The following is a 14,131-nucleotide window of genomic DNA, read 5'->3' on the forward strand; positions in this document are numbered from 1 at the left end:
ATCTCCTCTTGTACCAGTCAGATCCGAATTGACAGTACACACACACACACACACACACACACACACACACACACACACACATAAATAAAATTTAAAAAATTTGACGAAAACAAAGATTCTCACCACTGGGCCAATTGGCAGCATCAGTATGGATGGTGAGGAGATTGAGACAGTTAACAGTTTTGGTTTACTTGGTTCCACAGTCAACACTCTTGGTAACAGCAGCCAGGAAATCAGGAGACGAATTGCATTGGGAAAGTCAGCTGTGAGGGACCTCTCAAGAGTACAGAAGGGCAACGACATCAAGCTGGAGACTAAAGTGCGCCTGATCCAGGCTATAGCCTTTGCAATTACGTGAGAGTTGGACAGTGAATAGGGATGATGGAAAGAGAATTGATGCCTTTGAGCTGTGGTGCTGGAGAAGAGTGTCGAATATACCATGGGCTGCTAGGAGAACAGTTTTGTCCTGGAGAGAGTGAAGCCAGAATGCTCCTTGGAGTCAAGGATTCTGAAGCTTCGTCTAACATACTTTGGGCATGTTGCAAGGAGGGACTGGTCCTAGGAGAGGGACATCATGTTTGGGAGAGTGGAGGGACGGCGCAGGAGAGAAGAAGACCCTCGGTCGATTCTGTGAGTGGAATGGTGGTAATGAGTGTGTTTGAGACAGCGAGGTTGGCACAGGATAGAACGGCGTTTAGGGCTCTTGTACATAGGTTCGCTATGAGTCGCAAGTGACTCGATGGCACATAATAACAACAACAACAACAACAAAATTCCTTCAGAGCTAAGTTCAGCTGTGAGAAGATCCCAGCTGATGGCACACAACAACGACCCAGTCTGCAGCAGACCTGCTGCACCATGCTGCATTCTGGGACCACCTTCGTTCCAAAGTGACTTGAAGTCTAAACACCACCCACCCCCCAGCAGACTCTGGCCCTGTGTGGTCTGGAGGGCTGGGCGCTCTCCAAGCCCGAGGCTGCCCACCTGTGAGCGACCAGAAGGGATGGTGGAGAGTCACTAGCCTCCCGCTCTTGACCGGCCCCTGCACCCTCATCCCGACACGCAGGCGCACTCGGCTCTGGGGCTGCTCAGTTTATTGGTAAAACGGACACTGAGCGCAACGAGCGCTGGACGCGGAAGCCTCGGGGCTGCGGGGGACGCTTTTCCTCTTGAAGAATTTCCACTGGACCTTGATGGCGAGCATCCAGTCGCTGACGTAGAGCCTCTTACAAGCGGAGGTGCAGACATGCGCCGGGCGGGGGGTTGGGGGGCCTGGGCCGCGCCGAGGGTAAGGGCGGCGGCGGGGCGCGGCGCCGCCTCGGGGGGCCGCGCCGCGGGCGCACGCGCTTCACTTGCCGGCCTTCTGCGCCTTCTGCGCCGACTTGGTGACCTTGCCGGCCCCACCGCTCTTCTTCTCCACGTTCTTGATTACGCCCACTGCCACCGTCTGCCGCATGTCACGCACGGCAAAGCGGCCTGCGGGGAGGTCAGTGTGAGGCCGCGCCCCGCCACAGCCCCCTCGCCTCTTCGGGGATGCAGCGCGCAGGCGCATTTCGCGCACAGCCTCTCCCTACTCTGGGGACCACTCAGGCGCTGCCCCGCCCCAGGCAGCCCCGTGGAGATGCAGCGCGCAGGTGCACTACGCGCGGCTAGCATCGTCTAGCCCGCTGGCCCTTGTGGCAGCTCCACTGCCACCCTTAATCCTGGCTGGCCCACCTCTGAACCTCAGTTTTCAGGTGGAGAGCGAGGGCACATAGAATTTCCTAGTTGTCGGAAGTGACAAGGGCCTAGAACTCACCCCAGGTTCTTACTAGAGGACCAAATGGCACACAGATAGCCATTAGGAAGCACCTGACCGGCAGTGCCTCCTGGGAGCTGTTATGACAGTGCAGCCCAGCCCACAGGTCAGCTCCAGGCAGGTCTGCAGTATAGCTCTCTAAGCTCGCCATTCTGAGTGGGCCAGCTGGACCCAGTGGTCAATTCTAATTCTGCTGTTTGACCTATGGTGTGCCTTGGTTGGCTTGCTTAAGGGACAGCTTACAAAATGGGATGCCTTCCCCCTTGCAGTTGATGGGGTGGAGCCTGAGGGTCTCTTGCTAAGCTCTAAACAGCCCAGAACTGCACAATCTCGGGCCCTGCCCCAGGCCACATGTCCACCCTGGGTCACTCACCGAGAGGCGGGTACTGGGAGAAGCTCTCCACACACATGGGCTTCCCAGGGACCATCTCCACAATGGCCGCATCACCCGACTTCAGGGACTTGGGGTTATCCTCCAGCTTCTTCCCAGAGCGCCGGTCAATCTTCTCCTTCAGCTCCGCAAACTTGCAGGCAATGTGGGCCGTGTGGCAGTCGATGACTGGTGAGTAGCCAGCACTGATCTGTCCTGGGTGGTTCAGGATGATGACCTGAGGGCAGAGTCACATGCAAGGTCAAGAGAATCCCAAGGTGGGCAGGAAACCACTCAGGGAAGCACCCCTGGCCCCAGGAGAAGAGTCACCTAGACTGCCCTCACTGACACCTGCTGGCAAGGACAGGAACGTGTGCACATGGTGAGCCAGGCCAGAAGGAAGGCAGGGGCAGGTAGTATTGGGCCTGAACCATTGTATTCAATTATATCTCAATACAGCCCTGTCACTGTCCGATGAAGAGTACAGTTAGAGACAGAGAACAGAGTGGTGCAGACGATCACAGACAAGGCTCAGTGACAGCACTCTGTTGTAACAAAGGCTGCAGGCCTCACTTGTTAGAACCAGGATTGCACGTGGGTCAGCATGGCCATGCCTGGGACTGGCCTGCTCCATGCTTTCTTCCAGGGTGGGGTCCCTTATGTCTTCAGAGAGCCCTTCAGTGTCCTCACATTTGATGTGGGGACCACATGCTGACCTTGTCTGTGATGAGGGAACCGTGTGCCCTTACCTGAGTGCTTGCTGTGATGTGAGGGTCTGACTATTCCCAAGACCAAATACAATGGACAGAGGGTTCGGCAGCCCTGGAAGGCCCTCCCTCCACAGCCCCCTTCTGCTAATTAGAGCAACTGTCCCTCTCGGGCCACCAACCTGTGAGGTGAACTGTGCAGCCTCCTGTGGGGGATCAGACTTGCTGTCTCCACACACGTTGCCCCTGCGGATGTCCTTGACAGACACGTTCTTCACATTGAAGCCGACGTTGTCACCAGGCAAAGCCTCACTCAGGGCCTCGTGGTGCATCTCCACCGATTTCACCTCCGTAGTGATGTTGACAGGTGCGAAGGTCACCACCATACCAGGGCGCAGGATGCCAGTCTCCACACGGCCCACAGGCACCGTGCCAATGCCTAGGCCAGAGCAAGTGTGAGGGGCCCCAGCATGTGGAGGGAGGGGAGACCTGGTCAACCTTGGAGAGGCTCAGACAGAAGCAGAGCCAGGCCCTGCGCGGCTGGTGAGTGAAGAGCTCAAGGACAAGTCAGAGCCAGGAGAAGAGTGACTGAACCCACCAGTGGCCACCTGGGAAGGGAGCGCATGGGACACCTCACAGAAGACCTGCCTGTGGCCCAGGCAGCGTGGCAAGAGCAAGACCTGACCTACTCTGAAACACAGATGACCTTCCAACTTGGGGCCCAGTGCCTCAAAATTCCAATGTCACAGACACCATGAAACAATGTCTACATGTCCAGGACTCCTCGGGGGTCTGAGGGAGGGTCTCTCCATCAGGGCTTTGGCAAAGGGTCTGTCTCCCTTCAGAGGCCTAGGGAAGAAGCTCTGTCTCCTTCAGTGATATGAGGGTGTCGGTCTGAGGAGAGGGTCTGCTTTCTGTCAGTAGGCTGAGAGGTGTCACCTTCCCATCACAGATCTGAAGGTGGTGTCTTGTTTCCCTGGAGAGCCAGGGGAACATCTCAAGTGTCTGATGGGGATCTTGCTCCCTGTCAGGGGTCTGTCTCCCTGTTCTTTGTGCTGGAGCAAAGGTGACACCTTGTCCTACATGAGACCCACTGGGATCTGCCCTGCAGGTCCAATACTGATTTACAGCTTCTGTCTTCTCTCCTGTCATGAGCATTTCTCACCAAGGACTGGGAGCCCCAGCAGAGGGGCAGGAATTAGCATTCCCTGGCTCCAGCTCCAAGCATAGGCTTGGAGAGAAGGCAACCCTGATGAAATCTAAACTGATGGACAGGAGAGAAGGGAGCACCTTGACCAGGGCTCTCATCTGAGGAGAGGAGGCTGAGGGACAGAGGTAACTAGGGTGGGGCAGTGGTGACGGGATGGGGCAGGGCTGGGGGATAAGGCAATGGTCAGAACCTGGGGAGGCCAGGACACTCGTCCTCTGACTCACCGCCAATCTTGTACACGTCCTGCAGTGGGAGACGCAGGGGTTTGTCGGTAGGGCGAGTAGGGGGCAAGATGGTGTCCAGAGCTTCGAGCAGGGAGACCCCACTGGCATTGCCTTCTTTGCGTTCCACTTTCCAGCCCTTGAACCATGGCATCTGGCAGGAGGACAGAGCCCAGTGCCAGAGTCTATTACCCAGTTGTGTCCTCTGGCATGTGTTGTTAATCCTAACATTTATGCCTGAGTTTATAATCCTGTTTGTAACTGGCTTTTATTTGTTTGGTGCAGGATATACTTTAAGAGAATCTCTTCTGAGATATGAAAATATTAAACAAGTAAAAACAGCACAGACAGGCAAAGAGACACTGAGTCACATGACAACCACCTAGAAAAAGATAAGGACCTTCCCTCAAAGCCAACAGGGATGGGAAGTCCCCTCACACCAGCATTCGGACTTCTAGCCTAAAACGGTAAGAAAACAGCTTTTGTTGGTTAAGGCACACACAGTATTTGCATTAGAGTGTTCCCAGGTAACTAAAACAGAACTGGCTACTGAGAATGGTGTGGTGCTCTAACAGGTATCAAAAATGTGGATATGGGTTAAAATTGTGTGCTAGATGGAGGCTGGAAGAGTTAAGATACTTAATAGTGAGCATAAAGACCAGAGATGTCAACTTGAAGGCTAAGGTGTGTCTGACAAAGCCATGGTGTGTCTCTTCAGCTGCTTCCTATTGAATCTGGAAGTTGGACAATGTATAAGGATGACTGACGAAGAATCAGTGCCTCTGAGTTGTGTTGTTGGAGAGGAGTGTGACTGTCTTGGGGAAGTACAACTAAGGTGCCCCTTAGAGACAAGAACAGTGAAACTTTGTCTCACATACTTTGGACATGTCAGGGGGGACTAGTCCTTGGAAAAGCGGAGGCCATCAAAAAGAGAGGAAGATCCTCAATGAAGTGTATTGACACATGACTTCCACAGTAGACGTAAGTGTGGAAGAGGCTGCAAGGCTGGTGAGACTACAACTGAAGAGGCTGCTGCAAGGCTGGTGAGACTACAACTGAAGAGGCTGCTGCAAGGCTGGTGAGACTACAACTGAGTTCAGATCTGCTGCTCAGAGGGTCACTCTGCATGGTGGTCAGCGTGGAAGCACCCAGCAGTCGCCAGGAACTCAGGGGTGTGGTCTGTAGTGTTACTAACCAGGAGTCTGGGCTTCTCTGACAATTCAGGGTTTGGATCTGCCTGCAGCTCCGAGGGAAAGTCTCCTCCCATTACGATTTAGAACCTCAGAAAGCCAGTCGGCTGCAGAAGTGAGTGTGAGTGAATGGCAGAAGCCTAGATCACGGTAATGAGACTTGGTAGAATGGTGGGCATCAAAGCCACAGTTGGTGAGGGTTCACAAGAGAGTGAGGAGCTGCATGCAGCCCAGAGGTCTCCACACCTCCAAGGATGCACAGGATGCCTGCAGCGGACTGCTGCTGGAAATGAGGGTGTTACGTGTGCACTGGTGAGACCGAAACAAAAAGAGCATGTGACAGGATGATGGGAGAAGGAGGATGCTCTTTATTGTTGTGGGAAAGACCTTGTTTGAATCATGTTCAGGTATTTGGTAGAAGAGAGAATCTGTAAGTGATAAACTTGGATATCTGCCTGAGATTTCTAAGCAAGAGTTTAAAGGGACCATGTGACTTCTCCTTGCTGCTTATAGCAAAATGTGAGCAGAAAAAGATGAACTTAAAAAGGAATTGTGCAAAATCAAAACAGAACTTAAAGACTAAAAAAATTCTGTTATGCAAACTCGGGTAAAGTGTCTTCAAATGTTCACAAAGGACATGGTTCTCCACTTCTTTGTTAAACCTGTGACTGAGCGAGAAGCTTGGACTGGAAGAGTCAGGGAAGAAGAGACAGAGAATCCCACAGCAGGAAACAGACCCAAGGAGCTACAGCTCTTGTCCTCCAAGGGAAGAACACTGCTGTCGCTGGGCCAGCTCAAAGATGAGCAGGCCTCCAGGAGTACAAGAGCCACTGTCAGTCAAGACAGAGAAAACTAGCCTGGTAACACCTTAGTAGTAGGACTGCAGGGACTTTCCTAAGTACCCTTTGATAATTAAAAATTAATACTTCAAAGGCAAACTGGTGAAGTGGTTGTATTGAGGTAACCTGCGGTTGCTGTGATGCTGACCCCAGGGCCATTGATGTGTCAAATGCCATGATGGTTATCCATATTGGATAGTGTTTGGTGGAGCTCCCAGATTAAGACAGGCTTAGAAGCAGGAGTGGCACCCACTTCCTAAACAACATGCCTCTGGAAACTCTATGAACTTAGAAAAACTACAATAATTTTAGAAAGGGTTCAGGCCTTTTGTTCATAGAGTTGCTATGAGTCCGGCTTAACTCAACGGCAGTCAACTACTTTGAACAGTAAAGATTGTCTTTTGCAACTAATAGATAAAATAATAAAAGACTAACTTCTCAAGCAAGGGATATTAGTGGCTTATGGGTAAGGAATTGAGCTCCCGATGCAAAAGTATGCACTTCAAATCCACCAGTTGATGGACAGTGTGGGCAGACTCCTCCCATGTGCTTTACTGCCTCCAAAAGCCCACTAGAGGCTCAGCGATGGGTCAGTTTCGACTTGATGGTACACAACAACAACCTCTCACAATACCCCAAACTAAATACTAATGTTCTTTCTACCTACCATTCTAAAGGGAAGAGGGTTTCTCCTTAGCTTAGCAGAAGAAATCAGCAAGCGTCCTGATCAAAACTACCACCTTCTGATGTTGTTTGTTGTCTACTGTGCAACCTACAGCTGAGAATGACTCGGTTTTAGCATGTAGAGGCAAACTACCACCAACTTTAAGAAGTTCTGAGCCAGTTAGCCTGGGACAATCTCTAGGGTCAAAAGAACATGCTGTGAAACTTGTCACACTCACTGTCCTGCCCTACCTAATATAAACCCCACGCCTCCAAGATGGGGGGGTAGGCCTGGGGAACCCGTACCCCCTGCCCCTCTCTGCAGGCAGGTAAGTAAAGCTGCTGCTTTCCCCACTCCAGCTTTGTCTCCAAGTTGGGTTTTTCCAGAAGCAGGTAACAGAAGGAAGCACATCCTGCTCCGTTTCAGAGGTCAGGGCCATGGTCTCATGACCCTCAGACGGTGGGATCACAGCCTTCTGGATATCAGAGTCAGATCTTCACCTACCCCATTCTGAAGATGTGTCAGGGAGATGGGGCTGCTCCCTGGAACTGAAAGGATGGCCCACTTTGCCCAAGGCAGACGATCATGGACTGCTAGGGCCAAGGGAGTGAGGTCACCCCTCAGATGAGCTAGGCAATAATGCACCGAAAAGGGAGAGAGCAAAGTTGCTGCCCCAGTGGGCCTGGGAGGAGGAGCTGAACCTCGGGGCCAAGGGAACACCACCCAGATTCCAAAGGGCATGGCCAACACTCAGCTCAGTGCCAAGTCATTGCCCTCAGATAAGGATGTTTCGATTCCTGCAAGCTCATGTAATCACTCTGCTGAGTTTGAACTTGCTAGGTCCCTGTTACCCATTCTCCCCCTTCCATCCAGTCTCCCACCTGTGATGGAAATGCCTACCTATTCCTATTCCGCTATTCTACTTTGAATACCGACAACTTCTTTTTCAGATTTCAGATTGTTCACAGATAAAAAAGGAATTTTGACCCCGGATGGAATAGGTATAAAGCCTAAACTATATTTTGTTTAAATCACTCTGAAAAAAGATATTTTGTATTTGGAGTTGATTTAAAGATTTTTGGGATGATGTGATTGGGTCAATGTCTGTGTCTGTGGCAAGAACATACAATTTTAGAGGGCAAAGGACAAAATATCATAGGTTGAACTGTGCCCCTTAAAAACACAGACAGCTAGATGCTGTATTAAAAACCTAGCTCTATGCTCATGGGTATAATTCTATTTGGGAGTTAGTTTTGTTATGTTGACAAGACAGGATTGGTGAAAGATGTGTTTTAAATTAGCCTCTTTTGAGATGAAAGAGATTAAACAAGCAATTGTCGGGAGCAGAGAGGGAAAGAGCCTGGGGGATGGGAATGCTGCCCTGACCAGATGCTCAACAGGGGCAAGGACTTTTCTCCAGAACCAATGAATAGAAAGTCTCCCCAGGGCAGTCTCCAGTGACCCAGACTTCTAGCCCCTAAAGAGCAGGGAAATCTGCTTGCAAAACCCACCCATTTGTGGAGTTTGTGTTATGGCAGCTCTAGAGAACAAAGACAAGCCCTCAGCTTCCCCTAACTCCACAGGCTGCGAGTGGCCACAAACTCTCCCAGCCCTCAGCCCTGCATCTCCAGGGATTGGAGGAGGTGTCTGACCTGAGAGGGGTCAGGATAAGGGAGGGGCCACAGTCTCCCCCTCTGCCACCTAAATGCCACATTGGCTCTCTGGTGCCTCCTGTCATCTGCTCTCTGGTGCCCAGCCCCTCATCCCTATCTCACATCCACAGCAGGGATGACCCCTGACACTGGAACTCCATGGGAGGGGGGCTGAGTTCCTGACTGATAACCCCCTCAGCCCTCCTCTTTGTGGCCTCCAGCCTCCCCTAGGTGTTTCAACAACAGAGCAGAAGTCCCAGAGGTGACCACAGCCAGGTGCACACAGAACACAGCCTCTGATGCTCAAAGCTCAGGACTGACCACTGCGCTGTATCTCCAAAGCTAACTGAGCCATCACTGCACAGGGGTCCCATTCAGCAGACCCAGGCATGCTTCTGCACCAAAGCCCACCCACTCTAGATGGAAGAAAGGAGGTTGGGCAGCAAGTCCAAGGCTGCCCCCAGGGATGAGAGGTCGGCCCGGTTGCCTCAGCCTAACTGAGACCCAGGAAATCCCCAGGCAGGCAGGTGAGTGTCAGGGGGCAAGGAGCACCACCGAGCATGTGGGAAGGTCCTGTGGGGCCCAGGCTCCTGGAAGACCAGGAGAGGGTGGAGGCGGTATGCCTGTCATGTCCCAGGAGGAAATCAGTCCTCAGATAAACAACACTTGGTCCTTCAGAGCAGGGACGCCCATCCCCACTCCTCTGGCCTCAGCTTTGTTCCTGAAACAGCAGGACCCATGTCTAGTGCCCAGGCTCCCACATGAGGCCCACACCCAGCTCCCTAATGGCACTGACCAGGCTGAGTGATTGCCCTCCCAGGCCAGGGAGGCAGCGAGGTGGGTAGGGGCTTAACACAGCAGACTCGTCCGGACACCTCACTTCTGCCAAGTAGGAAAGTGGGGCTGGACTGCTAGGCAATGACCTCCTGCATTCACTGACCTGGGTCCAGGCTCTCTCCAGACCCCAGGAAAGCAGACCCCACAGTGCCATCCACTGGCCTGAGTGGGAGGCTGTGACAGCAGATGGGGATGGGGGGGGTGTCTGCCCTGGAGAAAGGGCTATCCATGAAGCATCAAGCTAGGGCGCGGCCGGCCTGAGGAGCCAGCAGAGGCCCTGCCCAACTCCCTGTGGGGAGACAAATTGAAGCAGAAGAGACACATCCCACCGTAGTGCCTGGAGCTCAGACCCTGTGCAGCTGGTGTCTGCCTTGTACAGGCTGGGCCAGGAGCCAGGGACAGCAGGGACCCCCCCATCTCTGCTGTCCCCGCTCTCCAGGGTGGGTACTCACATTGGGTGAGGGCTCCAGCATGTTGTCACCGTGCCAGCCGGAGATGGGGACAAAAGGCACAGTGGCCGGGTTGTAGCCAATCTTCTTGATGTAGGCGCTGACCTCCTTGACAATCTCATCGTAGCGCTTCTCACTGTAGGGCGGCTCTGTGGAGTCCATCTTATTGATGCCCACAATGAGCTGCTTCACGCCCAGTGTGTAGGCCAGCAGAGCGTGCTCCCGGGTCTGCCCATTCTTAGAGATGCCCGCCTCGAACTCGCCCACGCCTGCAGCCACAATCAGCACTGCACAGTCGGCCTGCGATAGGAAGCAGTGGGCAGTGAGCCCTCACTGCCTCGCTGCCCCTCCATCCATGCCTGGGCAGGTGAGGCGCGTCTCCCAGCCGTGGTTCTGTAGCCTAGCTCCATCCAGCCCTGCCATGCTGGACTCAGCCTTTCAGTCCTGTTCCCTGCCATCCCAGGGACGTCACAGGACCAAAGAGCATTTTGGAGATCCCAACATGCCAAGGACAGATACAGGAGCCTGCTACCCACCCTCATCCTGCCGTCTGGATCGTGTGTATTTTTCTCAGTATGTACCTGTCTGCCTACCTGCCTGTGAGGGCATCTATCTACAGACTCTCTGTGTCCATCTGCCCACTGAAGTCTTTGTGTCCACTTGACTGTGAGGGTGTATGTGTCTGTCTGTCTGTCTGGAAAAGTGTACGTGTCCATCTGTGAGGTCTCTGTGTCTGTCTGTCTGTGAGGTGTCTGTGTCCATCTATCTGTGAAAATGACTGTATCCATCTGTCTGTGAGGGTGTCTGTGTCTGCCTGCGAAGGTTTCTGTGTCTGTCTGCATCTATCTGTGAGAGTATCTATGTCTGTCTATCTGTGAGGGTGTCTGTGTCCATCTGTGAAGGTGTTTGTGTCTATCTGTCTGTGTCCATCAGTGTGTGAGGGTGTCTGTGTGCATCTGTCTGTGGGGTGTCTGCATCTGTTTGTCTGTGAGGTGTCTGTGTCCATCTGTCTGTGAGTGTTCTCACATTGTGGCCTCTGTGTTCATCGGTCTCTGAGGGGGGTTGTGTATCCAGTGAGTTCACATCTGTCCACTCTATGATATCTCTGTGTCAGCTGGTGGGTGTTCAGATCTGTTTGTCCTTCTATCTACCTTTGCCTGGCTAGGCCACCAAGGCACCCCACGAGCTCTTGGTGAACTGGAAGAGGGGAGTGGCTGACCACACAGTGAGTGGTGGTGAGGACACATAGCTGCCCCGGAGGATGGCAGAGTTCACAGGTGGTTCTGCCGTGATTGCTCACAGCCCTGCCCACCTGAGACGTGCCGGTAATCATGTTCTTGATGAAGTCTCGGTGGCCGGGGGCATCGATGATGGTGATGTAGTATTTGGTGGTCTCAAACTTCCAGAGGGAGATGTCAATGGTAATGCCTCGCTCACGCTCCGCCTTCAGCTTGTCCAGCACCCAGGCATACTTGAAGGAGCCCTTCCCCATCTGGAGGGAGCAGGGCAGGTGCTCAGGGGCTTTCCTATCCGCCCACCCCCGACCCCCCACCGCCCCAGCCTCAGGAGTCACTCATGTGGCAGAAGGCTCTGTGGGAAAGGACTCTATTCTCACGTACCATAATGAAGGAACTGGGCTAGGGAGCACCAGGGACATCCCCATCCTGCGCTTCCAGAGCACACTCTGCCCAGGTCCACTATCTATGTTCCACTCAGGTCCAGCTGACTCACCATTCCCTACATCCACCAGTAGGTGGCAGGAGGGCCTGGGACCACCTGGGGAGGAGCTGCCGGCTAGACTAGAGACCCCTTCTCCTGGCTGCTGAGACCTCCTCCATGAGGGCCCAAGCACCACAGGAGTGTCAGGTTGCCCACAACCACTACACATTATTAAACAAGTACAAGAACTGAGAGGTGGCAGCACAGGAGCCGTTCCCAGCATGAGCAGCTGTTCCTGCAGCTGACAGGGCCCCCAAATGTCTATGAGGCTCTCCCCTACTCACTTAGGGTGCTCTGAGGGTCTATTCAGACACAAGTTGGGCCTGGCCTCTGAAAACATTGGAGTCTAGGGGTGGGGGGGAGTGCAACTCCCCATCTCCCAGGTCCAGGGCTCTGGGGATGGAGGTTCACCACAGCCTAATCAGACCTTGTTCCCCGCCAGCACTGAGTGGACAATCCTTTGCCCCCCAAGAAGGCCAGCCAGCCTGGAGGAGCGACCCAGATGAGCTCAGGGGTCAGCTGGCAAGAACAGATGCCCTTTAAACACCCTCTGCCTTCTCCACAAGGCTACAAGAAGTGACGCAGCTGTCTGGGCCAGGCTCAGAGGCACGCGGCTTGGAACACCCCACCCTGAAGGGGCCCAGCCCAGCTAGTGACACCTTGTCGGGCTCCCTGGTCACCTGGTGAGGACCCCAGTAGCTTTTCCAGATCTGACTGTTCTCAACCCAGCCTTAGGGCTGTGTGGTGCCTGAGAGCAGGGAGACCCCTGTGCTGCCAGTTCTTACCCACAGCTTTTAGCCACACCCAGAGTAAGAAGACCAGCTGTCAGCCCCTCATCTTATCCAGGGCACCCTCACCCCAGTCCTGCCCAAAGAAATAGAGCTGGTGGCTGGCTGCCTGTCACCCAGCTATTAATAGCAACCAAGAGCCCTGTACGTTGGTGCCCAGGACAAGTAAGGGCAGCCCCACCTCCAGCCCAGCTTGTCCCTGGGGCCACAGGGTGTGGCTCCAGACTGCTCTAGCCTCCTGAGAGAATACCCTAAACCCTGATGCCCATCCCAGGGAGACAGAGTGCGCTCCCAAGCCCCATCCCCATGGTGGAGCAAACCCAAACATCTTCAGCAGGCCCACCAGCTGCCCCTCCCCAGACTCCCAGACCAAGTCCCCTTGGGCCTCTACCCTCTGAATCTGGGCCCAGTGGCCTGAGCCAGGCCTGAGGCTGGGGATGGGGTTGGGGGCACCTTCTGACTCACCTCAGCTGCCTCCTTCTCAAACTTCTCAATGGTTCTTTTGTCGATGCCCCCACACTTGTAGATGAGGTGGCCAGTTGTGGTGGACTTGCCTGAGTCCACATGGCCAATGACCACGATGTTGATATGAGTCTTCTCCTTTCCCATTCTGCCCGAGGTATTGGGGGGCTGGCGCAAGCTGGGGTGCTCTGACTGGGGGAGAGGGGCTGAGGAATGGTGCACCTGTGGGGCCAGAAGAGGGAATGGGGCCTCAGGCGAGAGCTGAGCCCCTGTGGTCAGTGTAAGAGTGCAGGGTATCAGTGCCCACAGGCATCACCTGTGATGAAGGAGGCTGAGCCCTGGAGGAGGAGATGGGGAAGGCTGGTCTGGGTGAGTCCGCGGTGACCCAGCATCACCCAGCAACCTCAGAAGCGCTGTCCCTGCTGCCTCCCCCATTGGTCAGTGTGCTCCCCTCACCCCTGCTCAAGCAGAGACAGCGCTATGGCGCCATCTTCCCACCACCCTCTGGGAGGCTGCGGGAGGGCACCAGGGCGGCAGGCAGACCGGGTTCAGAGCACTGGGCCCTCCTCTGGATCTGTCGAGGGCCAGGCAGGAGGGCAGGGAGGGGATCTCTCTCTGGTCATGGGGAAAATGGAGCTCCAGCAGCCAAAAGCCGCAGGTGCTGATGGAGCTGCAGCCAGCACAGGCAATGGGGGAGGGGCATGGAGATCTGCTGCCCCCCCCCAATTGGGGCGAGGTTACAGCATGCCTCCTCCTGTGCCCACCACCATCGGAGGTCAGCAGGAGAGGGTGAGCACTTGGGGACAGGACCAGGCAGGCATGGCCAGAGCCCAGGGCATAGATAGCTGGGTGGACCTTCTGGTCTCCCCGCGGTTGGAGCAGATGGTCAGGGACCCGGCTTCCCCGCCACGACGATTCCCGGACTCTCCTCCACCACACATTCCTGTCACCCTCTACCCCTCAAGGTCTGGTCGCCGCTCCCAAGGTCACAGCTGCAGGGCAGTGGCTGGGGCCACTGGGCCACCAACAGCAGCCCTGGTCATCGCCCACCACCAAGTAAACAAGCGCTCATCCCTTCCCCCCCAGGCCAGCCCGGCCCCCTGGGGTTCTGAGCGCAGAGCCCTAGGGCAGCGCCTGGTGGATGGACAGACCGCTGATGTCCGCACATCAAGCAGCGCAGCCTCTCACGGTCATCCGGCCCGGTTTCTGTCTGCGTAAGGCCAGT

General features: G+C 54.6%; 1 protein-coding gene across 1 annotated transcript; it reads right to left on the bottom strand.

Moving 5' to 3' along the window:
- Nucleotides 1–1,077: 1,077 nt before the first annotated feature.
- On the bottom strand, nucleotides 1,078–13,106 carry EEF1A2 (eukaryotic translation elongation factor 1 alpha 2). The gene is made up of 7 exons (XM_006896886.1): nucleotides 12,910–13,106; nucleotides 11,250–11,429; nucleotides 9,941–10,237; nucleotides 4,310–4,460; nucleotides 3,058–3,314; nucleotides 2,172–2,406; nucleotides 1,078–1,476 (listed from the first exon to the last, which is right to left on the bottom strand). The coding sequence occupies exons 1-7, from the start codon at nucleotides 13,051–13,053 to the stop codon at nucleotides 1,349–1,351; spliced, it is 1,392 nt and encodes a 463-aa protein (XP_006896948.1). The 5' UTR covers nucleotides 13,054–13,106; the 3' UTR covers nucleotides 1,078–1,348.
- Nucleotides 13,107–14,131: the final 1,025 nt, after the last annotated feature.

Source organism: Elephantulus edwardii, unplaced genomic scaffold (assembly GCF_000299155.1).
Source record: "Elephantulus edwardii isolate Elephantulus edwardi_28Jun2011 unplaced genomic scaffold, EleEdw1.0 scaffold00193, whole genome shotgun sequence".
Lineage (NCBI taxonomy): Eukaryota > Metazoa > Chordata > Mammalia > Macroscelidea > Macroscelididae > Elephantulus > Elephantulus edwardii.